This window comes from Rattus rattus, chromosome 18 (assembly GCF_011064425.1).
Source record: "Rattus rattus isolate New Zealand chromosome 18, Rrattus_CSIRO_v1, whole genome shotgun sequence".
Taxonomy (NCBI): Eukaryota; Metazoa; Chordata; class Mammalia; order Rodentia; family Muridae; genus Rattus; species Rattus rattus.
In genome coordinates this window covers 3641587-3667136 of record NC_046171.1, presented here as the reverse complement: position 1 = coordinate 3667136, position 25550 = coordinate 3641587, and the positions used below count along the sequence as shown (strand labels likewise).

The window sequence follows — 25550 nt, the reverse complement described above, 5'->3', positions numbered from 1 at the left end:
ACCTCCAGGACCTGGTCCTCTCCAGCCAGTCGGTTTCCTGGTTCTGTACGGTTACAGAGGAACAGAGGCTGAGGGGCGGCCACCTGTTGGGTTCTGACACAGGGAAGCAAGTTAGGAAGGTACGTGGGTCCATCAAGGCCTGCTGCCATCTCTACCTAGGCCCACAGGTCTGCGAGGTGTGGCTACACAGAGTGGGGGTGGGGTGAGGATGGAGGAAGTCCTTGGCCCTGGCAGTCGGTCCTCTTGCAAGCGTCTCCTTCCATCCTGAAGGAGAGGACTGCACATGCCTCTCAGCCTTTCGGGGGTTCACTGGGGAGCCAGGAGGCCTTCATACGCTGCCTTCTCCTTTATTCCGTGAGCTGAGGTCTGTCCTGCCCTCTGTCCTGCCGTCTGTGCCAGGCCAGTGTCTCCCTTGGACCCACAGCTGCCTCCACAGCCCAGAGGACAGCCTCTCGGGGAGTTAGAGCAGTCAGACCAGATGACATCACACTCAGTCCTCCCATGGCTCTGCCTGCTGAGTGTCACCTTTTCCAGGGTTGCAAACACCCACTTCCTGTGAGGAGCCCCATTCCCTTGTTGAGTGTGACTTGATCCCTACTGGAGCTCGCAGGGCTTCTGAGCTGGCAAGGGTACGAAGCTGCTTCTGTGACCCTGGAGTCCCTCTCCATCAGCTGCACTGGGCAAGGCCAGTGCCACACCTTTCCCAGGGTAGAGCTGCAGATCTCACTGTACCAAGAAGTGGGGTGGGAGCTGCGGCATTAAACCTTGTACTCACCCTGTGTCTTGCAGATGCCAGTGAGGCCCCTAACGGTGTCTCCTCTGCTCTCCCACTTCAGGGTACGTGTTCTGCATGTTACATCGCCTCCCAGAGCAGCACGACTGTACGTTCGACCACATGGGCCGTGGCCGCGAGGAAGCCATCATGAAAATGGTGAAACTGGACCGGAAAGTGGGGCGCTCCTGCCAGCGCATCGGGGAGGGGTGCTCCTGAAGGCCAGGCACGGCCACCACACGACGCTGTTCTTAGTTCACTAATGTTAGCCTTATTTAGGACAAAGTCAGCCAGACACCTTGTACTGGGCACGCGTCAGACTACAGCCGGCCGTCTTCTTTCTTTAGCCAGCCATCCTGGTACTGTAGTTTAGGGGTTGATGGTGGATGAAATTGATGTCTGGCTGGTTACTAAGGTGCCTGCTAGCCATTGTATAAAATTAAAACATGAAGACTATTTGTTTTGAGCATGGCTAGTGGATTCACAACAACACATGCCTGTCACTGCTGGAGTCGCACTTACAAAGCCTTAAGCGGAAAGTGTCCAGAGCAGACCGAGGCAGCAGGGCAGGTGCAGGCCGCGCCGCCCACGCGGGCGGCTTTGACAGAAACTCTTCCATGTTCGGCCTTTCACCTCTTCACTTTCGCTTGGTCCCAGCAGGACCTGATGGCCACGCGTGCCTTGGCCACAGGAAGCTGCTGAGACCGACCACGTGGCCGGGCTGGGCTGGGCCCTCACTCTCCCTCAGCGCTGGAAGTCAGGGTGGGGACAGATTCTATGGAGGAAGCTTTTTGAACCTGTTGTTACGGGGAAACTCATCACACAAGGAGAGAGACAACTCCACTTTGAAAATTAGCTCCCCTCAAGCCTAGTCCATGCACGGTCCCCACCTTTTCTGCACAGGATCCGTGGTTGTGACCCGGCTGTGGCTGTCGCTTGCCGAGAGCATTGGTGTTGCTCCTGGCAGGCCTGTGGCTGAGGCCCTCACCTGGGCCTTGGAGTTTGAAAAGATGTCCATGGCCACGAGAGTCAGTGAGCGCACAGGGGATCTGCTGCTGTCCTTCCTGGCAGGAGTCTCCTCTTGTTTCTATGCAGCCATAGTTTGAGGACAACCAGGCCAACAACCTCAGGACAAGTTCAGGAAGGAAAGACAGTGGACTGCATGGGACCCTGGTGTGGCTCTAGAACGTTGAGTGGTGGCTGTGGGTGGGAGGCAGCTCTCAGCTTGGGCCTGAACGGGGCTGGTTAGAAACCACTCAGGGGGGCGGGGCGGGGCGATTCTGGGAGTCCCTGGAAAGCCTGGGTCAGGTTTAAGTGCCACACCGTGCGTGCATCTGTCCCAGATCGCGGCTTGGCCGGAGCTGTCCACGTCTGACTGCTGAGTGGTTTAGCCGTGACTTTCCTTTGTGTAGGTGAGCAAGGTCTGCTTCCCAGATGAACAGATCTGCAAGTATAATGTTGTGATCCAAGATAGCGAATAGGAAATCATGTTCTTCCCACCCTGCACCCAGTCTGCACCCCAGCAGAGGGGACCCAGTGCAGAAGCTCCAGCCTTAATTCTTGCTTCAGGACCCAGACCAGCCCCTCACTCGAGGGCAGCCCAGGGTACGGTGCAGGTCTGCCTAGCGTTTACCACTGCTGTTAAGCCACAGCCCTCTGGCCCCACATGGCCGTCCTCGGTGAGGCGCCGTGTACCCTTCTTAGGCCCTCAGGTCCCCAGAGCACTAGGAGGGGGTGCTGGGGACCATGTGCCCAGGGACCGCAGCCAGGTTCACGCCTGCTGGGAGAGCTGGGCAGGGGAGGAAGGGCTTGTTCCCTACAGTATCTGTTCTGTGAAGTTTGTTAAATGTAAGGGAAGCTGAAATTCTTGTATCTTAAAGAGGAAATCTTATTTAACCCTTTGTGTCCTAGATTGACTTACACACATAGCCTAGAGCTCAGTTTTAGTTTAACATTGTGGAAATATTAAAAGAATCTTGTAACTTTATTCTTTTTTTTTCTCCTGCTGAAACAAATTAAACCAATCGTATGGACATTTGGATTGTCTGTTTTAGTGGCTCCCCCATGCCCAAGAACGGCCAGGAAAGGAACGCAGAGCCTCCCCGCTGCGAGCGTGCAGCCTGCTCGGCAGTGTTTGGGACATGGGGTGATTTGCCCAGGAAGTGTCCACATCCAGCAGCCGCTTCCCCGTCTGGACTCCTGGAGGCAGTGCACAGCGGGGCTGGCTCTCGAGGACCCCAGGGGTGGGTGGGTTGGGAGCCTGGGTCCTGGAGTGTGGGGAGGGCCGGAGGGAAGGAGCTGCCCACTCCTTCAAGGCAGCTGCAGGGATGAGCATGTGGGTCTGACTGACGTTCAGGATGCTGCCAACACTACATGGAAGTTTTGCCTCAGGCAGAGGAATGGCACCTACACCACCCCACAGTTGCCAGCGGGTGACGAAAAATGGCCAAGAAGGTCAGAGTGCCTGGCACAGGGCAGGGAAAAGCCAGCGGGCAGCAACAAAGGCTAGTCTGACGTCAGTGTGGCCAAGCCAGGACAGAGACCCTCTGATGGCCACGGGAAGAAAAAAGCCCTGGGGACTCTGAGAAGCACCCCTCCCTCCCCACCCTCACAGGCACGGTGGAGACCCAAGGAGAGTGCAGTGCGGGAAGGGCCCTGACCTCTGCCTTAGGCAGGAGGAGCAGGCAGACAGAAGCCCCTTGAACTGGAAAAGGGGGCACCTAACTTCTCTTCTAGCCCTAGGGTCTGGGAAAAGTCTCAGATCCTGAAATACATGTGGAATATTAAATAAAATGGAAAATGTGTTCACGTCCCTCCAGCCACATACAATGACTGTGATCTGGTTAGATCTCGGGGCCTCTGCCCAGAGCCAGCAGCTCCGCTCTCCACCTGAGAGACGCCCAAGTGTTCACGGCCCATGGAGACCCCAGGAATGAAACCAGGGCTCAAGGGAGTGAGGAGGCTGGCGAGCTGTCTGCCAGCACTTACCTGCCTTGTTGGCCAGCCAGTGCGACCAGGACTCAGAGGTCCCTCCTGGCACCCACCTTCCTTTGCCTGTGTATCCAGGCGTGTGGCACCCGCTCATGGCAGGACACTGACGTCACTGGCATCGCGGCCCAGGCCTATCCGAGTGGGCTCTTTACAGTGACTTTGGTGTTAGGTCTTGGGCACACTGGGCCTTGGAGCCCCCCTAACTTTTCCTGGAGAGGCCCTGGTTTTGACATCTGGAAGAGATCTACAGGACCCAGGCGGTCTTGGGGTCACAGTACTTCTCAAGGTGGAGGGCGGGGGGATGGTTGCTGTAAAGGGAAGACAACCCCCTTAGCAACGCACCCCACACAGGAAACAGTGGGATGACTCAAGCACGGATGTGTGCACACGGATGTATGCTGTTGTGGGTGTCTGGGAAACGTCAGATGTCCCGCTTTTAGAACATGTTCCCCCCTCTACACCCTATCTTGGGTCACATCAGGGAATGGATCCCTGTGCCGTGGATTGGAGCCAGCTTCCCCGGGGCAGGAACAATGCCTCGTGGGGCACCAGCTACTGGAGGGGGGGCCCTGAGGCAGGTGACTTGCTGGGGCAACCCAGAAGAGAGAAGTAGCAGGGGAGGGAGAGAAAGGAAACAATCCAGTGGGTTTCCCCCACTGCCTTGTCCACCTGCACCCAGGCATGAGGTGGGCAGCTTTCACACGCCGGGATGCTGGCTGGGCCAGTTACGTTCCCGGGCTGTGGGCTAACTGTTCCTTGCGCAGCTAGAACCCTGTGGGGGTGTAGAATGAGTCCATGCAAACATAAACATGTGATGTCTCCCATGTGGCCCAGTGGCCCCAGAGAACCTAAAGCAGGGGGTAGTGCTGCTGTCAGCCCCACTCCTGTCCTATGTCCACACAGGAAGAGGGGCTAAGTGAGGGATTGGGGTTGGAGCCCAGGCCTCCTGCATGCTGAGCAAGGGCTTTTACTGAGTGAGCCACAGCCAGCCCTTCAGATTGCCTTTCAACACTGAAATTCATGTTCTGAGAATTTCGGATCTGGCCACTTTGAAGCGAGCGGAACATGCTTCAGACAGGTGGGGATGGAGCTCTGGCCCACCTCCAGGTTAACCCAGCACAGCAAGTGTAACTGGGACAAGCTTTCCTGCCTGACCACAGTGCAGACCACAGTTCAGGTTTTCAACAAAGCTGCCACCGGAGAAAGGACAGTCTCCAGGGGACGGGAAAGCGGCTGTCCATACACAGACCAAGACTCACCCTCACTTGTGTGAAGAACTGAGACCAGAAGGAGACAGCTGTATTTCAGAATTACAGCCAACAAAAGCAGACGCCAACAAGTGGGGCGTGTGAGGTAAAGGACAGCCACTAAGGGGAGCTGAGGGTGGGGCAGGTGCCGAGAGACTTCCTGGCGGGGCTGAGGCCATTTGTCCCCCCAATACACATTCAAGACAACAGCACATGCACCCGTAGACACAGACCATGTGATGGGGGGTTTGTGTTGGTTAAATTTCTGACGATGTGGTTCTCCGATGTTGTAAGAGGGCCAGCAGGGAAGGTGTGGGATTAGAAACCAAAAGCACAGTGATGCCCTAGTTCACCTGCTAGACGGCTGTAACTGCACCAAGCCTTAACCACTTGGAGGGAGGGAGCAACGGCTGCAGAGGCCATTGTGAAAACCCTGCAGACAGACCTGTCACCAGCCACCCCCAGCAGTGAAACAGGATCCAAGAGACACCTGCAGGTCTGTGCTGGGAACACTGTTCGCGACAGCCCAAGCACCAGCCAGAGTCCGTCTGCAGATGAACGTGCAGAGTTCATGTTTACATAATGGCATCCTAGTCATCACTGAAAAGGATGGATGAGCCTAGGGGATGTAACGTCAAGTGAAACAAGCCAGGCAGAGACATAAATACTTCGTGATCTCGCTATGAAAGATGGCTTCCTCTTGTGGATTTGGGAGTGGGGTGTCACGGAGAATTGAGGACAGGCTGCCTGGTGGGGAATAAGTCACATTCTCAAACTACATTTTCATCTTTTGTCCTGCGTACTCTCTTCATTGTAGATCCACATGAGTCATTTCTAATAACTCTGACAGTACTAAGCCATCTCGGATCTCCTCTGCCAGTGACATTAGTCCAAACTTCAAGTAGTCTCAAGCAGATTTTTAGGACAAGAGCATAAAGCAAACAGCCTCCAGACATGTGCTAACAGTTGTCTGCTCCATCCACATTGCTCTCAGCATCGCCGGCTGGCACACTCCTCCTAGGACTGCCCACTAAGCCCTGCTTAACAGCATCCAAAAAACGCATGGTCAGTCCCAGAATTCCCTGAAACCTGGTGCCAGCCTCTCACACAGTTACAAAGTGCCTCTCACGCTGTGACAAAGGCAACTTAGAAAGCATGGAACTGGGGCTGGCTTGCAGTTTCAGAGGTCCAGTCCATCACAGAGGGAGGGGAGTGTGGCACCAGGCACCATCCCCAGTGGCACACCTCCAAGGCTAGATAGACCTAATCCTCCTCAAATAGAAGCGTATGGTGATGGTGGGAGCCAACTCACAGGTGAATTCTATGTCCCAGTATGTAGTACACAGAAATCAACTGATGGCACCATTTCAAACCCTGCATTTGAACGTTCCCAGAGCAAGTGATGTTTGAGGCGCCAGCTGTTTGGTGCAGGGCTCAGCCTGGGCCCCCCTCTTGCTGGCTCATCCCATGTGCAACCTGGCCTGCCTAGGGGGTAGGCTCTCCTTGGGTAGGGGTTTTAAGCCATGGGGGACATGGGACACCAACTCACCTGCTCTTGGCCTCTGCTGGGGTAGATGAGCTGTAAGGGTGATGTCAACCTCTCAGAAACAAAACGGATGCCTTGCCTGACTGCAGCTGTAGCTTGAACTCCTACAGAGAAACGGAACAACTGGGTCTGGGCAGTTGACAAGGCGCGGCGGTCATTTCCTGCACACGGGTACGCTCCACGCTCCGTCTGCTGGTGTGGAGGCGGGCAGTGTCCTTGTCTGACCAGGAGCAAGTATGGAAGAGAGTTTCCTATCCCTCCATGGCAACTGGACCACTTGGTGACATCCCTGTGCTTCTCCATCAGTACCAGCTGGCACCCTCAAGTCTGGCTCTCCCAGGGACTCTGGGCAGCCTTCCCTCCGAGCTACAAGCGACAAATCCGATGCAGGGCACACCCCCTGAACTCACAGAGCCTCCAGTCCCTCCCTGTCCCCTACGTGACCTCTGTTGGTATGACCATGGCGCTGGTCCCTTCTCAGAACTCTGACCCTGGTTCCCACTTTGGGGACTCAGAGTTTGCTCGGCTGTCACCTGGACCTGGGTGCACCTAGCACTCACTGTAGGCCAATCTGAGAGAAGTGAACAGGAAGTCTGATACCTGAGCACAGGTTCCCAGGGATGCACGGAGCGGGACGCATCCATCTGTTCATCCACTGTCAGCAAGGGCTCTAGACGACCCTTGGCACCGGCGCACTTACTAGGACCCAGAGTGGTGACAGTGGAGAGCTGAGGCAAGACACACAGACACCAGCTTCTATCTTGTCACAAAGATGCAGAGTCCACTCGAAGTGACAAGGAAGTGAACCTACTATGCTCAAGGTGAGGCAGGCTGCAGGAAGGTTAGGGAAGGGCTGCTGGGCTACCCTGACCTCATGACACAGGAAATGAGAGGAGGACTGGTGTGCTGGGGGAGGGGAAGGAGTGGGGAGCCCACAGAGCGCCCACAACAGACACGGGGTTGGGAACCCTGGGGAGAGCTGCAGGGGCTCCCCAATGGGGAACAGAAGGCACGAGCTCGGGTATTGAAGTCATTGCTTTATTTCTATGGTGGCCCTGCACACACATGAACTGAGGGTCACAACATGAAGATGCCCCACCACCTCAGGAACACACTCCAAACACTGCCCTGGACACTCCCTCAGTTAGCCTGACCCACACCATATTGAGGTGGCCTCTTCAGAGGCCCAGAAATGGTAGCCATGGAGGGGAAGTGGCTCTCACCTCTGGAAGATCCAGTCTACACAAGTTCGGCCAGAGCAGCTCATGGGCACTGTGCGTCGCCACCCACGGGGGGCAGTCACCTGCCTTCACTGCAAAGGCGCAACCCAAGCCAGTTACCATCCTGGGTGCTGGGGATGGGTGTGGAGATACAAAGTGACTTGGGGACATCAGCCCCAAGCCAGTCTGACAAGGAGATTCCTGGCTCTCAGGTTCACATGGTGTCCTAGAAGGCCACTTCTAGAAGGCCACCTGAGATCCAGAGCTGCCCTAGCCCTGGGGTCCTGAGACCCCAGTAATCCTCGCTGCGATCCCCTGCATTCTTGCAGAACTGTGGCCTGAAGGAATTTTAAAGGGACTGTTTGTGACAGCTGGACACCAGTACTGTCCCCACATCCGGCTACAATAGGTCAGAACGTAGGCCTGAAGCAGCCACCAGAAGTTGTAGGGGAAGCTCTGACCACACCTTCCCAGCTCTAACCCCTGGGCTGAGAGACGGAACCCACTCTACACTACACTGTGATTTCCCTCAATGGTCTGGGGACCCTGCTTTGTTACAGTCAAAGTAGTAACAGCCACGATCACTGGCTTTAGGTGACATTCTTAGCCCTGAAGACTGAGAGGCTGGAACATGGCAGGTATAGGTGTGTGGCCCTGGGCCACCACGCCATCTAACTGCCCACGGCTGTAGACACTCCAGCTGCCAAGTGGCAAGGCCTGAGAGGACGTTATCATAAACTACAGGGGTGGCTGTGTCCTTGGCTGGGGGCTGAGGGTAGACCTATGTGTCCAGAAGCCCCACTCATTCTGGCTTCTAGCAGCAGAGACTGGAAATCAGGGATGGGTAGGGGCAGTAGAGGGCCAGGTACCCCAGACCCAGCCAGAGAGACGACGGACAGCCCTCTGCTAAACTGAAAGCTCATTCTAGAACAAGTAGTCCTGTGCATTTTTCAACGTGAAGGACAAGAGACCAAACATGGAGGAACAGACACTGGAGGGGTGGGGGGATGGGTTCCTTCCCTGCCCTCTGTAAGCCAAGTGCAGCCCACATAGGCTCAAAGGCCTCACTTACCCAGTGCCAGGGATGCCCAGGCCCTCATCCAGGGGAGAGCTGGGTGTCCTCAGCAGCCTATGGCTAGCTCAGCCCCTCTCCTTCCTTCTGGAGACCCCAGGGCCCTGAGTATAGGTACACCAGTTGGTGGCATGGCATTGTAGTGCCTAGGGCCACTAATGAGGCTGCCGTCAGGATGAAGTCAGTGACCGTGCTGCAGAGTAACCAGCGCTCGCCCAGTGCCCACGTGTCGGGCATCTCAGCACTGCTCCGAAACTCCGTGTGCCACACAGTGGCAGGGTGATGGGGAACACAGCAGCCAAGCTTAGCGAGGGACTTCCTAGGAGTACAGTTCTCTGACACCTCTGTTCCCATGTGGAGGGAGGTCTGCAGTCCTGAGCAGGTCTGAGCCATGTCAGTATGAAGCAGCCTCCGCACCAGCCCATCCCCCACCCTCCACACCGTGGTCTGCAGAGGCCGAGATTGCAATCCTGTTACCTTCTGAGTTAGAACGGGAGATTGACTGGGTCAGCTGTGCACTCGGAGGGCTGACAATTGCTGGAGATGACGGCTTAACTACTGAGCAATTTTTTTCTTGCACAATTCAAAACTCTTTGGTGGAGAGGCAAGGAATCCGTCTAACAAACACGTCCCTCTCCTGCTGAAAAGAATTTCTTTTCCCAAATCTTCCAGGAATAAAACACATGTGGTGTATTTGTCAGGAATCAACACTTCATTTAATAGGCCAGGAAAAGTGACAGCTTGTAGAACCGTTGAGAAGGACCCGCACCTGCCATGGGCTGCAGCCCCACTAAGATCAGAAGTCGGGCGGAGGGTTTAGGAAAGGCCGAGCCTTAGCACAAGACCACCTCTGTAGCTGCTTAAAGCTGCTTTGGAGAGAGCATTTTCCCTAAAGCCCACCCACAGCCCAAACCTCCCTGCCTAGCACCCACATGGTCCCCGGCGTCCCTGTTGGTGTGACTAAACACTTCTCAAAGCCCCAGGGATGGCGTCTGCCGTCCTACAGAACATGATCAGGGCAGGAGGCTCTGCCCCTGGAATCGGGTGCCAATCCACAGCTGGCACAAGGCATGGGCGGGAGCCACACCCTGGAAGCAGAGCCCACGAGGGTTACAGTCACACTGTTTGCCCTTAGGGGCAACGGCAGGGCTGGGGAGCACCAGTTCACACTGCTTCAGTCCCCCAGAGCTTGACTGTGGCCCTTCCTGGCCCCCAAAGGTCCTCAGAGCCAGCATCACCTTGGACAGTGCCGGGGCTACTTGGTGCAGGGGACCCCCGGTTCCAACCAGCGTGACTTGCTACACTTCTGCAGCTCAGCACTCTGTCATTTCCAGTCTGCTGGCTCAGGGGTTAGTCCTGCAGGGGACAAGCCAGGCTCTCTGTCCCCTGGAAACATGGAGCTTACCTAGGGTGTGGCTATGACACCTTTGGCTGTGGCCTCCAGGCACATCACATGACCGTCAGCCCAGGGCAGTGCACTCCTGTGTCTAGTGGGAGGTAAGCGTCCTCCTGCATCCTGACCCAAGGGCAGCCTGGGAATCAGCTCAGGTGACCCGGGGCTTGCCATGGTTCTCTGAGCCCCGCACTGGCACCGGTGACTTTGATGTCCCCTCTCCCCTCCTGCGTATCTGAGGGCACCGTGGCAGCGCAGACACGGTAGGTAAGCAGCCTCTGTGGTCTATCACCTGATGCACAATCACTGGGGCTTGCACAGTGGGGGTCTGAGAGAGAAAGAAAGCCACGAGGCGTGGGTCTCGGATGGCAGTCTGGGCTAGCCAGATGGGAGATGACAGCATGACAGGTGTGTGTGGTGACGTCTGGGGAGGACACCGGAGGCTCCTTGCTGGCTGCCCCGGGAAGCTCCCGGGAAGCTGCTAGGCTGCAGGCCTAGGCCTGTGTCTGTCTTCTGTCTTTACAAACTTGTTTGTGGCAGCTATCTCACACCTAGAAGCTCAGAACTCGGGGTGCTGACAGAGAAGGACTGCCATGAGTGTGGCTAACCTGGGCTACAGGAGGATCTACCTTAAGCAAATGAACAAAATTAACAAGCTTTCCCACTTATCTTCCAAAAGTGACAAACTCCATCCTCCACGCGACTGGGGTTCCTGGAGCGGGGAGTTTTGCTTGCCAGAGAAACTGGCAACTCTGGCTGGATGCTGCTAAAGGCAGTCACCCCCACATGGTGGCTACACCCTGCCATCACCCAGGAGCCTCCTTACCAAAGGCAGCCACACCACACAGCAAAGTGAAGCCAGAGCTTAGACTAGTCTGCCTGGGGACCAGCTCGGCCACCCTAGGCCTGAATTCACATTCGATGGCCTCCCCTGCAGCTGAGGCCTCTCCTGTTGGACCAGACCCCAAGACCTGTCCTCCTCGGAGCATGCTAACAGGACATGTTAAGGTGGCCGCATGGGGCCTTGGGATGACGCATAGAGGTACAGAGGCAGGAGCTGTTCATGGAAACCGCAGGAGTGACAGAAGGACGAGTGGAGCTGCAGAGGTCAAAACCGGAAGTGCCCGAGACCTGCTCTTTGCTATCCCAGGCGATGTTGCCGGGAGACTCGCTGTTAGGCCCAGGCCTGTGCCCCCGACACACCATCTGTTGGCTGAACATGTCCGAGGGCAGCTGAACCAGCAGGGTCAGCCAGTTATCTGTTGACATGGCTTCTAGGTGGTTCTCCAGCAGCTGCTTGTGTGCCTGCCCAGGTAAACACCAGGACAGGTTAACAGCGGCAGCCTCATCAGTCATGAACTCCAGTGTCCACAGATTGAGCAGTACATTGTGCGTCTGGCTGAGCATCAAGGATTTCCCTTGGCAGGCTAGGTGCTGTGATGGGCTACGTGTGGCCTCTTTTAGGAGGGACAAACTTTTGCTCTGCCCACGGCAAGCATCGGAGGCTGAGGAAGACCTTTGTAGAGGGCCAGACTTAGCTTCAACACTGACTTAGCTGGTGGAGAAAAACTGCAGGACCAGAACCGTCAAGTAGTGAGCCACAGAGGGGACACTCCGGGGCTGGGCTCTTCTCTGGTTTTGTCAAGGCCTGGGGTACCTTCTTTTTTTTTTTGAAATTCCTTCCAGCTTGGGCCTGTTTTCTGTCCGGGCTGGTACCTGGGTGAGCTTAGAGGTAGGGATTGAAGGATCAAGACCACCTCCTCCCCCGGAGACCGCCTGAGGAGCAGGGAGAACACAGGCACCCTCTGTCCCCAGAGGGAAAAAACCTGGTTGGGGTGGGTTCTGCAGCCAGGTCTGTTCCTCCCAGGGACGGGGGAGGACGCGCTGCTCCGTCCCGGCCCACCGAGTCACACTATGTCCTCTGCCTGCTTTATTGATTCTGTTGGTTGGGTGAGCGTGAGTTGGGGCCCGGACTCGGCGGTAGTGAGCTGGCGCTGGGTGCCCTCGGTGCATGAGGGTCCAGCTGCTGACTTGGGGTGCTGAGGTCCCCTGTCCCTGGCTCCTCACTGCTGTCTTCCTTCTGGGTGCTCTGCTGCTCCGGACACTCGAAGTGGACACAGTGGAACACCTGGCGAGGGGAAGGAAAGGCCGGTGAGAGTCGGCTCGGCCTGCGGTGGGGCTGGGAGCCAGGCTGGTCTGCGTGCTGGGTAATCCCAGCCGCCCAGCTCGCTCGCTTCAGATACCTGAGGGTAGCAAGGAGGATTAGATGCATTGTGGTCAGATACGATAAATAAACAAAGATGGATGGTCCCAAAGTTAGCCATGCCCAGTGTGGGCGCCATCAGTGGTGCCCTGGTTGGACCACTCAGTGCTGGCTTTTCTCTTCTCGATCATTCTTTTAAAAAATGTGTGTGTGTATGTGTGTGTATGAGTGTATGTGTATGTGTGTGTTATGGTGTGTGTGTGTATGTGTGTATGGTGTGTGTGTGTATGGTGTATGTGTGTGTTTGGGTGTGTGTGTGTATGGTGTATGTGTGTGTGTGTGTGTGTGGGTGTGTGTGTGGGTGTGTGTGTGTGTGTGTTTGTGTGGTGAGAGTTGAGTTGTTTATTATGGGATGTGTGTGTGAGTGTATGTGTGTATGTGTGTGTGTGTGTGTATGTGTGTGTGTGTGTATGTGTGTGTGGTGTGTGTGTGTATGAGTGTATGTGTGTGTGTGTATGTGTGTATGTGTGTGTTATGAGTGTGTGTGTGTATGAGTGTATGTGTGAGTGTGTGTATGTGTATGTGCACGCGTGTGTGTGCATGCACATGCCCATGTAGCACTTTGTTCACAAAATGGCTGCGGGAAACCTAACTTGTGTCTTCTGTGAAAGCGGTGAAAACCCTGGCCCGCTGAGCCAGCCCCAGCCCCTGGTTAACTCTTGCACACGGGAGTCGGGTAAGGAGTGCAGTGCCGCTGGGTCCACGACCTAAACACACCCACGGGCGTGTGGAAGTCCAGCTCAACAAAGGAATAGAACAGACCAGGTGAAGAAAGGGGGCCTGACGGTGCTTTGCCTGGAAAGGGAGGGCAGGGGATAGCCGCAGGCCATCACCCCATACTTATCCTCTGCCCACCCCCAACAAGGCCCTGCAGGGACAAGAGGGCTCTACTAGCGTCTGTGCCAGGGACCTGGTCTGGGCCAGCCTGAAGCATTAGTCCCCGGGTGAGCGAATGCTGCCCCTCCACACAAAGCCTGCCTCCTGCTAAGGGAGCTCAATGCAGTGCGGGGCCAGCGGGGCCCAGCACCCATGGGAAACAGTGCCCCCGGCCCACGGGGAACACACAGCGTGGGTGGGAGGGACAGGCTCGGCTGGAGCTGTGAGTGGCGTGGGGGCTGCACTTTCTGGGTGCCTATCCCGAGCTCTCTGGAGGATGGGGTCCCGCCCTCAGCAGTCAGGGGCTTCAGCAGGGAGTGGGACAGGTCAGCTTCTGTGGACGGACTGAGGTGTCTGAGGCCTGAGGTCAGGAAGGATAAAGAGGAGGGCGGGGAGGCTGTGCTGTTGCTTAGCTTTGGGAACTAAAGGTCGAGAGTGTGTGTGCAGGAGGGGTGTGTGTGTGTGTGTGTGTGTGTGTGTGTGTGTGTGTGTGGTGTGTGTGTGTTCAGGAGGTGTGTGTGTGCAGGAGGTGTGTGTGTGCAGGAGGTGTGTGTGTGTGTGTGTGTGTGTGTGTGTGTGTGTGTGTGTGTGTGTGTGTGTGTGTGTGAGTGTGTGTGTGTGTGTGTGCAGTACGAGGTGTGTGTGTGTGTGTGTGTGCAGGAGGGGTGTGTGTGTGTGTGTGTGTGTGTGTGTGTGTGTGTATGTGTGCATGAGGTCTGGGGCTGAGGCAGGGCCTGGGACTTGCAGACACAGCCGACTCCTGAAAACCAAACTACTGGAAAAAGAAGAAACACATGCGTGTGTGACAAACTCAAATGCTGTGTTTCGAGAAAGCTGGTGACAAACCTTTAAACCTTCGGGCACCATGAGGTAAAGCAGTTTACGGTCAGTCGGGAGGATTTGTTTTAAAAGCAAACTGAAGAGAGAGAAAAGGAGCTACAGCAGTGGACGGCGGGCACAGTGACACGGACAAATGAAGTGACAAGAGCTGCCGAGAGGACAGTCCTGCTGTGACCCTCAGGCTGTGGAAGTTTCTGGACTCCAGGCGGCCCTCACCTGCCCCTCCCACATGGATGCACGCAGAGGCTCGAGTCCTCTTGGAGCCAATGTTCTATTCAGTGTCCAGCAACTGCTGAGCACCAGTTCTGACCAGTTTGGTCCTAGGGTAGAGCCCAGTCGTCTAGGGCTGGGGAGCGCTCACTCGCCACAGGGAGCGGAAGCTGCGTAGCCTCCTGGAATGGCTGGAAACCCTCACAGGGTCCTGAGAGTGGAGAGTGTTGACATCCACATGTTAGGAGCACAGATGCCTGGAGTGAGTCTTAGGGGACATTCACTGCTACACTACAGAGAAGGCTCACACGCCAGGCCCTAAACAGCTACCAGGCAGACAGGATGAGCATGGCCTTGAGACAGAGGGGACCACTGGGGGTCATCTAGGCTAGGGTCTGGCCCCTGCCTCCCACCTGCTCTGGTCTCCTCTGTGAACGCTGTGCCTGGCTCAGTCATCCCAGCGATGTTCCCAGCTCAGTGCAAGTCCTGTGCAGCCATCACTGTCCTACCAAGATGCTTATGAACGCCGTGCAAACGCCCATGCATGCAGCTTCCCGGCATGGCCGCACACAGGGCAGGCACATTCCCTTTGACCCCAAACACCTTCCAGTTTGTACACGGACTCTAGCTGAGGGCTTCTGGTCTCAAAATGGAGGTGTAACCCCTTACACTTGAGGGCAGCCGTGCTGGGCCTGCTTTAGGGAGGGTAGGCTCCTGCTTCTGCAACTTGTACGGAAATGGTGGAGGGAGCTAATGGCTTAGCTAGTGTGGCTCCACAGAAAGCCTTGAAATGTCCCGACCCACCCCTCCCTCTCTCCTCCCTGCCAGGCCTTGCAGGCCCTGCACAAGGTGAACTGGCTAAATCCTGCTCTCTCTCTGCTTGGGAGCTGGTGCGATTCAATCTCTTTCCTCGGAACCTTCTCCAGACCGCATAATGCTATTTTCTAACAAGGGACCACTTAAGAGGGAGACATCTGGGAGGGAAACACGCGCTACTTCCTCCTCTCCACAGAGAGCTACGGCCCTGCTGTTCGGAAAGGTCTGCGAGAAAAATCACCTTTCCTCAGGTAGAGCTACAATCTTTCTCCCTCTTCCTCTTCCTCCTCCTCAGTTTAATGGGAGTGCGTTTCTGAGTGAGCCATCAGACGGCATTCAGAGTCACCTAGGTGACGGGTGAGGCACGGACACAGGCATCTGGGAAGGCCTAACTGAGGAGCGACGATGCGTCCAGCCGCCATGCGGGAGTGCACGTGACCCAGTGACCACACTGACCTGTTCCTCCTGGGAGCTGGTCTTAGACCTCTGGTCAGAGGACACAGAGCCTAACATGGGAGCGGTTAAAGGGCCCCTTGTTAGTCTGTGGGGAAACTTTCAAGTCATTTAAGAGCAAACCAAACCCACAGGAGAGTGGGGAGCATCCTTGGCCCCGGGTTTCTGCCTGAGTACCCACTCCTAGCAGATGTGGTCTAGCAGGGCTGACTCCTACAAAGGGCGCCAGTGAGGTGACTTAGGGTCACAGAGTGTGGAGGGAGGTGGCACAGTGAGGCACAGTGTAGCCTCTTTTCCCACCTCCCTGCCACATGCCAGCTTTTCTCGTGTGGCCCCTCTGACCTTTCCCCAGGCACCTAACCTCCACTCAGTGCCTCACGCGGCTGAAGTCTGCACCCCAGGACCCCACTCCGTGTTGCCCCTCTCCCCTCTGTCTTCTCACAAGCATCATGGCACCCTCTCTTCCCAGGACAAGGGGACGCAACCTAGGGCTTGCCCTCCTCCCGGCGCCTACAGTCTCAACAGTGACGTGGGAGCGGACTCCCCTTGGCTCCTGCACCAGCAGTCTGTCCCCACCCATCCTGTGGATGACTGCCGTGTGCCACGCCATGGTCTCTACTCTCAGGAGCTGCAGTGCACTGGGCACTAGGCTTCCTCCTCTAGGACTGCTCTCCAAGTCCAACTGTCTGGGTCCCCAGGCCACCGCTGCCCTCACACCGCTGTCCCTCTGGCTCGGCGCCTTAGTACGCTGTCCACAGCACCACACGGACCTGTGTCGGGGTCAGCTCATGCGGTACACTCGGGAGTGTGGCCAGTCTCTCCACAGGGATAGGGGCCGCAGGCTAGGGCTATCTCATGCACGGTGGGGCTATCTCCTCCATTTGCTCTGAGTCCATAGCCACCTGCTGCTTGCTCACGCCTGCTACTGTACTGAGGGGCCTTTCGGGCCTAGATGTTTCTGGGAGAACACTGAGGGACCGTCCTTCAGGGAGGGGTCACAGCACACGTCAGAGGAGGGCTGGAAAATAATTATCCCAGGCCAGTGATGGGCAGTTATTTAGTTTTCCAGAGTCTGTTTCCCTGGTTTTATTTTCTCACTAAAGCCGCATGTTGCTATGGGAACGAGGTGGCACTAGGATCCCAGAACCGCTCACCAGCCCCTCAGCCTGGAAGGCAGCAGACCCTGCCCTACTGCTGCTGGGGTGGCCTGCAAGGCCCTCATCTAGATGCTCCCAGGAGGGAAACCCACCCTTCAGCCATCCCTATGCACGCCCACATCAGGATCCACCATGGATTCTCTGTACCCCTGTCCTCCATTTGAAACATGACTTAGAAATAAATGTTACTCGACGTACGGGGCTCTCCAAGAGGGACACTCTGCTAGGCAGAGAGGTATAGAGGCTGCGGTTCCAAGACATGCTCGACACCAGTTTCCCCCAGCATGACGTTGCACAAAGCAAGCCCAGGGGAGGAGGATGCGTATCTGAGGGACTGGCGAGGGTGGGGCAGCGCCCACTTTGGAACTTCACTGTCGGTCGTGATTTTCGGGGAGACAGAGCAGTCAAGATGTTAAGGAGCTGCCTGAGTGGATGCAATACTGTCCCTGGCCCCGCCCCAACTCTTAGGAAAGTTTCACCATCAAGGAACACGGAACAGAAGCTACCTCTGAGAGCTGTGTTCTGGGGATCTCCTGGGACAGGGAAAGCTGTCCTGGTACAGTGACTTGGGAGCTCTGACGTATCATGGCTAATGAGAATCACACATGCCTTGCCACAACCGAGGTGAGAGCGGGGCTCTACTCCTGCCTGATTCAAGTCACCTTACCCCAGGAGCTTTGGAGGCAGCGGCTGTCCTCCTGCCTTTGCTCAGCAGGTTTGTCACGTGTGGTCTCGGTCTCTAGTGTACGTCAAGGGGCGCCTACTACCTGGAGCCTGGTGTCTGTCCTTCAGCACACTGTGACACACGTGCAACATGGACAGGACACACCGTGTTGTCTGCCAGTTCTTCTGTAGATAGGGGGCTGGGCCAACAGGGAGGAGAAGCAGAACACCCCAGAGAACTGCGGAAGGCTGGTAGGGAGCGTGCTCAAATGGGTGACTGTGAGACCGGAACCTTGACAGACCAGGCAGCTGCCATTGCTGGGAGCCGCCTAGACTTAAGGTAGAGGGGAAATTACCACAGCAGACAGACACTGAGCCTCTGGACTCAAGACAGCCAGGCTAGACACAGTCCATTGTGGACACAGAATCCTCCTGACACCATATCCACCCTCTGTCATTCTAAGCCAGCTGGATGTTTGGAGGTTAAGGCAGAATCCACCACAGAGGTTGAGAGCTTTACTCATGGATCCAGGCTGTACAGACTGCAGAGGAGTCCCTACAAGTAGTGTCTCAGTCACATACATACTGACTAGGACACCTGTCCCCATGTGGGCTCCTCACGCCCCACGCTGCCCGCCTTCTCTGAGGACTTCCCTGGAGAAGCAGCAGGCACTCGCGGTCTCCTTTCTCTTATGAACACTGTATTTGATGGCCAATAAAACAACAACAAGACCCAGGTCCTCCTGTGCTCCTGACAACAGTGGCATCGGAACAACCTGGGCTACGAGATCTCAGCTGAAGGGAGACAAGTCCTGGTCTAAACAGAGGCCACTGCAGGAACTCCATGTCCGCATTCCCCCAGACTCACATGGGATGACTGACCCCACCCCGCCTTTGAGGTTTAGCAGAAGCCATGGGGCTAGGGTGCTGTGATTCACGTCCTCACGGGAAGGGAGAGGGAACCAGAGCTCACATTAAGTCCACTCCAGGTATCTGTGCCAAGAAAGGCCGCGAAGGTAGCCTGATGCGCTGTCTTCCCTCCCAGGCGGCCTGCGTGTGCCCTGGCTCTGGAAGGCTGGCCTCCTGAGGGGTGAGAGACGTAGATATCTGTTCTGACACAAGCTACAGCTTCCCCTGGGCTGACGGGACAGCGCCTTCCTGGACAGCCATCGCTACCTTCCTTTCCCTGGCTGTGCCCCATCATCAGCCTGGGCCACAGCAGCTGCCCCTCAGTGCTGCCCCGGGAGTTCTGCTCCCCGGCTCTAATCATCCTCCTCCCTCCTCCCTTCACTCTGCCCTGACAGGGGACACTGCTTTTCCCAGCGTGTACCCCCAAACACGGCGGCACAGCAAGAAACATTCTGTCCGGGAGTGGGCTACATCCTCACGTCTCCAGGGAGACGCGGGCTTCGTGTGCCTTCCGTAGCTTTGAGGATGACAGTTTAAGGATTCTACCTTGAGGCCCTGTTCATCATACATTGTATGATTTAAGATGTTTTCCAGTTGGCCCCCATACCTGCCTAGGACGGAAGGTTCAGACATCTGGAAAAGTGTCAGCGGACTTACTCTTGAAGTTTTCAGGTCAGTTTTGCAGAGTAGGGGAAAACAATGGTTCTGTTTACAAGCTGTTCTGTGTAAGACAGCATTGTGGTGTGGATCGTTAGCGCCCTACATAGGTAAAAAGGCAAAGGCAGATCTAAATTACATCAAGATTTCCACATTTGAAAGTGTTTTCTGAGGCGCTCGACAACCTGGATGCTTTCTGGAAGAAGGGATGTCGTGAAAACAACTATCACAGCGGGGCCAGCTCCAGTGGGGTCAGGTGACATGATGGAGAGTCCTCCCTCCCGGAAGCAGGAGAAGCTCCCTCCCAGCATTCCTCCCGCCCGTCTTGTCCTTTCATTCCCTAGCTAACACGTTTTTCCTTCACATGTGGGGTCACTCTGGCCAGGGCAGCCCCTGAGTTCTCCAGAACCCAATCCCAGACCTGCACTCAGATTCACAGGAGTCGCCACCCTCAGAGAGCAAAGGGCAGGAAACCAACAAGTGCTCTCTGGGGTTGGCACTAATGTCACAGGCTCCCCTTCTGTGGTATCACCCAACACACACAGAGAGAGAGAGAGAGAGAGAGAGAGAGAGAGAGAGAGAGAGAGAGAGAGAGAATGAGAATATATGAATGATATGAATGAGAGCGAGCTCGCTCACAGGGACAACAGCTCAGTCACCCCGTGCTGTGCAGAGCGCTGCAGCTATCCGGAGGGCGGAGGGCTAGGACTCTGGGAAGGAAGGATCACCTGCTTTCTCTTACATGGACTCTGCCCAGGCTGGCACAAGAGCCAAGCAGCAGCTGTTGGCTTCCACTGTGAGTGGACAGACAGGGATCTGATGTCCCCTCTGGGTAAGGGTGGGTCCTCCTCTAGCTGTGGCAACAAAGTGCCATTAGCAGTCAGGGCCACCAGCCCGCCTGGGATGCGGTGGTTACCTGGTTACCAGGAAATGCCGCTCCTCAGGAGACAGCCCTTACCTCGTTCGCGGTGTTGTGCGTTCCGACGATTCGGATGAAGGACGCAGGCTGTCTTTCAAAAGTGACTGATTGCCAGGACCTGAGAGGAAACAACAATTTGCCTGGTTAGCTGGGGCAGTTGGCTCTGCTGATGGCCGCTCCTGTGCCAGGAGACCCAATCTGCAGGGGACTGGGGTTGGAGATGGGCAGGGCTTCCCCGACGATGTCACTGAAGGATGCAGGAAACGCAGTGTCCCATATGGGCATCCACCATCTTGCCAGAGCAGGCACCGTCACTGTCACTGTGACACAGGGTGCTCAGCCAGCAGGAGACAAAACAAGACTGTGGGCCATGTTTGCCTGCTGACAAGAGTGTGGCTGAGTGCACGCAATCGAGGGTGGTGGGAGTTTATGAAAGAGACGTCCTTGTCTAAGGGTGGGCAGGGCTGGGCGGGCCAGTCTCACTGGGCTGATGGTGGCATCGGCAGGTAATCCAGCAAACCTGAGACAGGGGTAGGGCGACTGCTCTGGAAGCTGCTAGGAGAGTTTTGAAACAGGACTGGGGGATGGCTGGTTGGAACAGGGTGAGGCAGGTTCTATACTCAGCTTGGAGCTGCAGGGGTCACTTCCATGGTGGAGTGGCCCCGAGCGGGCAAGTGCACGACAAACCCGCGACCTTCCTTCGCTGCTTGCAGACACAGGGCCACGGGCTTCCCTTCAGGACTGGAACAACTCTGGTGGCCTCCAATTCGGGGTACAAACTCCAGACCTGGTTTTTAAATGGGTGCTGGGACCCAAGCTGGGCTCCTCAAGGTTGCACAGCAAGCACATTGCTGCCACCACTGTCCCAGCTGTGACCAGACAGTTTAAAGACAATTCCTCCTCCTCTGTCTGGGCCGAGTTAGCTCACCTAGAAGCCACCATGCATGCAGGGGAGCCCTGCTCCTGGCCTGGCCCTCTCTGGCCCATGGGCATGCACGGGGACTGCAAGCTCCAGTCCCATCTTGTACGGTCCCTGTGAGGCGCTCGCTCGCGGCTGCTGCTGTTCCTCCTCCTGGAGGATGGCAGCTGCCGTGAAGCTGTTTCCTGTAATTGTCTAATTACCGAGTAATGCTAGCAAAGGAAATATATGCACTGCAGTTTGTTTTCCCCACTTGGCTTCAGGTGCTCCATCTTCCTCTGACTAAGCACCTCCCACGGAGCCCGACTCACTGCTGCCTGGACACCAGGCCTCTTAAGGTCATTAAAAAGTCATTACCATCCTGTGCACAAAGGCTCGGCCTCTGGAAGCAGGTTTTTGAAAACAGAGTAAGAAAAATTACTCTCTCTGTAAAAACACTATTACTCACACATAGACAACTCACCTGCCCTTCCCCCAAGCTCGCCCCTCTGCCCTGCTTCCCCATGTGCGTGTGCCTGCGTGTGTGTATGTGTGTATATGTTTGTGTAGGTTCTTCCTTTCCTAGACCCTCAGCTTTCAGGGTGTCTGCTGGTTGGGACACTGCATGCAGGTAGGAGAAGACTGCATGGCTGTGGGGTCCCACAAGTGTGGCTCTGAATCTAGGTAGCATCTCGGGGCTATGCGAGACACTGACCTCAGCCCTAACGGAGGTTAGGGTACACATTCCAGCTGCCAGGAATGGGGACACAGCTGTAGCCTTCGCTGGGTTTGAGTGGGAGGACAGTGTGGGAAGGAGGTAGACCACAAGGGACGTTTCTACCCCTGCCCCTCACTGTTCCAGAGACTTCAGATTTAAGGTAGGGACCACATGAGAGACCGCCAGGCCCCACAGAGACAGGGCTCCAAGTTTGTAGGCAGGCCTGTGTCAGGCCTGCACCTCTGCCAGAGCTCCTGAGGGAAGGCCTGTGACATGTCCTTGGCGACAGGGGCTCTCTTCTCTTCATTCCAGGCTTTTGCTGGCCTGGGGCTCTGGGCAGAGCAGCAGCTGAGCAGGAGGGAGCCGGAGTTTGTGGAATAATAAGATCAGAAGGTCTCAATTTAATACCAAGCCTCTATTACATGGCATTAGGATCTAATCACATTAGAGTTCATTTCCACTAACACAGCCTGAGAGTGGAATATATGATCTCATTGCCACCAGAACCAGACACCGATCCAGAGAGCAAAGTGGGAAGGAAGCCCACTCAGGGCACTCAGAGATGAGCACCCCACCCCCACCAGCTTCCAGAGTGTTCCCTAACTTTGTCAAAATGAATCCCGTGAGGAAACGGAGGCTTGTTTAAAACTGCTGTGTGACCTCAGAGGACATTGCTTGGAGTAAGATCTCACAGAAGCAAAACCCCAGTACCATGACGCCAGCCCATCCAAGGCTACGGCCATTCCTATAGGCTTCAGACACAGCTGCTTCATCGCCACCTCGACACACTTCCTGAGTAGCACATCTCAGGAAGGAACAAGATGGCTCCAGGGTGCAGCCCCTAACCAGAATCCAGCTGATGGGTAGCGATTCTTTCCAAGATTAAACCTTCATCTTGAAGAGAAGTTCTAAGTTCTATGGAAAGTGAGACAGTCCATCCTCAGGAAAGCTCTTTAAGCTCAGGAAGTGACCAACTCAAAGGCTTCAGGAAGTCCCTGAAACTGAGCAGATTCAAAAGGTTCCACCCTCCCCGAGTGTATAAAATCAGAAAGGACTGATCAGAGACACGTCCTGACTAGAAGACTGAGCAACCTGGAAGAGGCTCAGACCAGCTGAGCTGTCTGGAAAGGACACTCTGCAACCTGTTGAGCTGCCCACCGGCTGTGTGGTGAGCTCCAGGTCCCCAGCTTTGTGAAGCAGCTGTCATTGAGTAATTTCTCTAGTGTAGTAACCCCACTAAAACTCAATGCTTCAACAAGTTGGCTTTGGTGGTGTCTTTACTTTGGTTTGCCATTGGTTCCCTGTGTCGGGTAAGGAGACATTTCTCCCCAGGAATAGTGCTGCATCGTCTAGGCCTGGATGAAGGATCTGAACAGAAGCAATGGTCCAGAAAACAGATGTGGTCTTCATTTGAGATTCACTACATATCAAAAATCCCAGCCAGGTGGTGACAGCACACACCTTTATAATCTCAGCACTTGGGAGGCAGAGACAAGCAGGTTCCTGTCAGTTTGAGGCCAGCCTGGTCTACAGAAGTAAGTTCTAGGACAGTCAGGGCTGCACAGAGAAACCCCACCTTGAAAAAAGATTCTCTATTGCTCTACTGGGCCAGTGAGATGGTTCAGTGGGTGATGGGGCTTGCTGCTAAGTGTGCAACTCAGGAAGGGAGAAAGGACTCCTATAAACTGCCCTTTGATTTCTACATGCACATAGGTGTAACATGAACACTGACACACACACAGAGACACAGAGACAGACACAGACACAAACACAGACACACACACACACACAGACACACACAGAGACAGACAGACACACAGACAGACAGACAGACACACACACACGCAGACACACACACACACAGACACACGCAGACACACACACAGACACACAGACACACACACACACAGACACACGCAGACACACACACACACAGACACACGCAGACACACACACAGACACACACACGGACAGACACACACACAGACACACACACAGACACACAAAGACACACAGACACACACACACTTTGGCTGGAATGATTTCAAGAGTACTTTGTGCCAACTCTGTCACGCTGGGTATTGTGCTGTGAGGAGCTACCAGAGACCAAGAGGCAGGAAGACTCAAGAGTGTCCCATGTCGTCACCGGTGGTGTCAACAGTACAGAGGCTTGCTGGCCACAGCAGGTCTAATTCTAGTCTCCTGCAGTTCAGGCAGCATAGACTCAGTTTGGGTCCCCGAGCCAGGGCACCTAGTTTTGATTCTTACTTTGAAACCTTTTTGTTTTTTGAAACAGCGTCTCTCCGTGTAGTCCTGGCTCTCCTGTAACTTGTTATTTAGATCAGGCTGGCCTCAGACTCAGAGGTCTCTCTGCCTCTGCCTCCCAGATTCTGGGATTAAAGGTGTGCATGACCACACTCAGCCTCAGTCTGAATTTAGTAAATGACCCAGCCTGTCTTCTCATCTACAAAGTGGGAATAATGGCAGTGATCTAAAGCATTTCTGTGTTAGCTTCTACTAAGGGCTAAAGAAAGATGTAAGCGGGCAGGGCAGGCCTTCCCTGTGCCTGGTCAAGTCTGGGGCCCAGGGTCCCCAGGGTCCCCAGGGCTGCTCCTCTCAGCACCCACTCGGAGGCAGCCAGGCTTCCGAGACCCTAAATGTATTCATGAGCGCATTCTTGAGCGTGCACCTGCCGGGTGCTCAGGGATCCGTGCACAGACAGTGCGGCCCGTGTGGCATTTATAACTTCACGGGGAGATTAACTGTCCTACGAACTAATTGAGAAGAATGCAAACTGCACCGTGGTCCCGGCTCACAAACTGCTGCTCCAAAACCCACTCGCGACGTGTGAGACACAAGGAATGTTTTCAATGAACAGCTATACATTTTGATGAGGTTCCCAGGCCCACCCACAAAACTCAAAACAAGGCTAAAAGACTACACACAGGAAGCTTACAGGGGCGAGCGATGATGTTGCCATGGCGCTGATTAAACAAGTCAGAAAGCAAGAGATTAAGACCGTCTCTCTAAAGCCCCTGCCGAGGAGTGAGGATTACAGACCATCACAGATATCAAGGCTGGGATCTAAGACGGAGCCCAGCGAGAGCCCATCAATAGGAGTGCAAGTGTGGGTCACAGCCCCTCGGTCACCTGGCCCCTCACAGAACCCCGTGGGGATAGTGCTGTGAACCCTTGGAGAGCTGAGGCAGGACAGGATAAGGAAACACTGGTGATTTATTACCGTCAACAGCAGAACCAACCTAATCGCAGTTAGTCTGTCTGTGTTCACCGAAGGGCACAATGACAAATATTCAAGAGCCTTTGCGGTTGGAGTATTAGATACCTCCTGGGTCTTATGGGGATCCACACGCTACTGAGAGGGCTGGATACCACAGAGGTCTGAGCCATGGGGCATGTGTGTGCACACACGCACACACACACACACACACACACAGACACACACACACAGACATACACACACACAGACACACACAGACACACACACACAGACATACACACACACAGACACACACAGACACACACACACACAGTGGACCACAAGGTGGCTATAGGAAAGTCATTTTCCCACTGGAAAGTCTCATTTACTATGTGCGCTGGGACACTGTAGCACAGCGCTTACACATATTGTGTGCACACAACCAGAAACTCCCAGGAGCTTGGCAGAGACCCGAGCACAGTAGCCTTGGCTGTTGCCAGAAATCTTTCTTTGTTTAACACTCGCAGAGTTAGGATGACCTGTGGACAGAGGCAGTCGCTCCCCCACTGAGCTGTGCCCAGCCCTATTCCACCTACAGTAAAGAGACTCTTGGCTCCTGGCTCCCCCCAAGGCCAGCATTATCAGGAGCCAGATCCAAGGCCGGAAGGGGCCCTAAAAAGCCAGACCCAGCCCAGCAGCACGCACTGTGACAT

General features: G+C 55.3%; 2 protein-coding genes across 2 annotated transcripts in view; one reads left to right on the top strand and one right to left on the bottom strand.

Moving 5' to 3' along the window:
* Zfand3 (zinc finger AN1-type containing 3) overlaps positions 1-2807 on the top strand; it is a 191290-nt gene extending 188483 nt beyond the window's left edge. Inside the window, exon 6 of the mRNA XM_032888523.1 lies at positions 837-2807. Coding sequence (XP_032744414.1) covers positions 837-991 — 155 coding nt within the window. The 3' untranslated portion in view covers positions 992-2807. The remainder of the gene's footprint in view (positions 1-836) is intronic.
* Positions 2808-9541: 6734 nt separating this feature from the next.
* The window catches only part of Btbd9 (BTB domain containing 9), a 352754-nt gene continuing 336745 nt past the window's right edge, over positions 9542-25550 (bottom strand). The window contains exons 10-11 of the mRNA XM_032888537.1: positions 20044-20122; positions 9542-12369 (exon numbers count right to left, since the gene is read on the bottom strand). Coding sequence (XP_032744428.1) covers positions 12172-12369; positions 20044-20122 — 277 coding nt within the window. The 3' untranslated portion in view covers positions 9542-12171. The remainder of the gene's footprint in view (positions 12370-20043; positions 20123-25550) is intronic.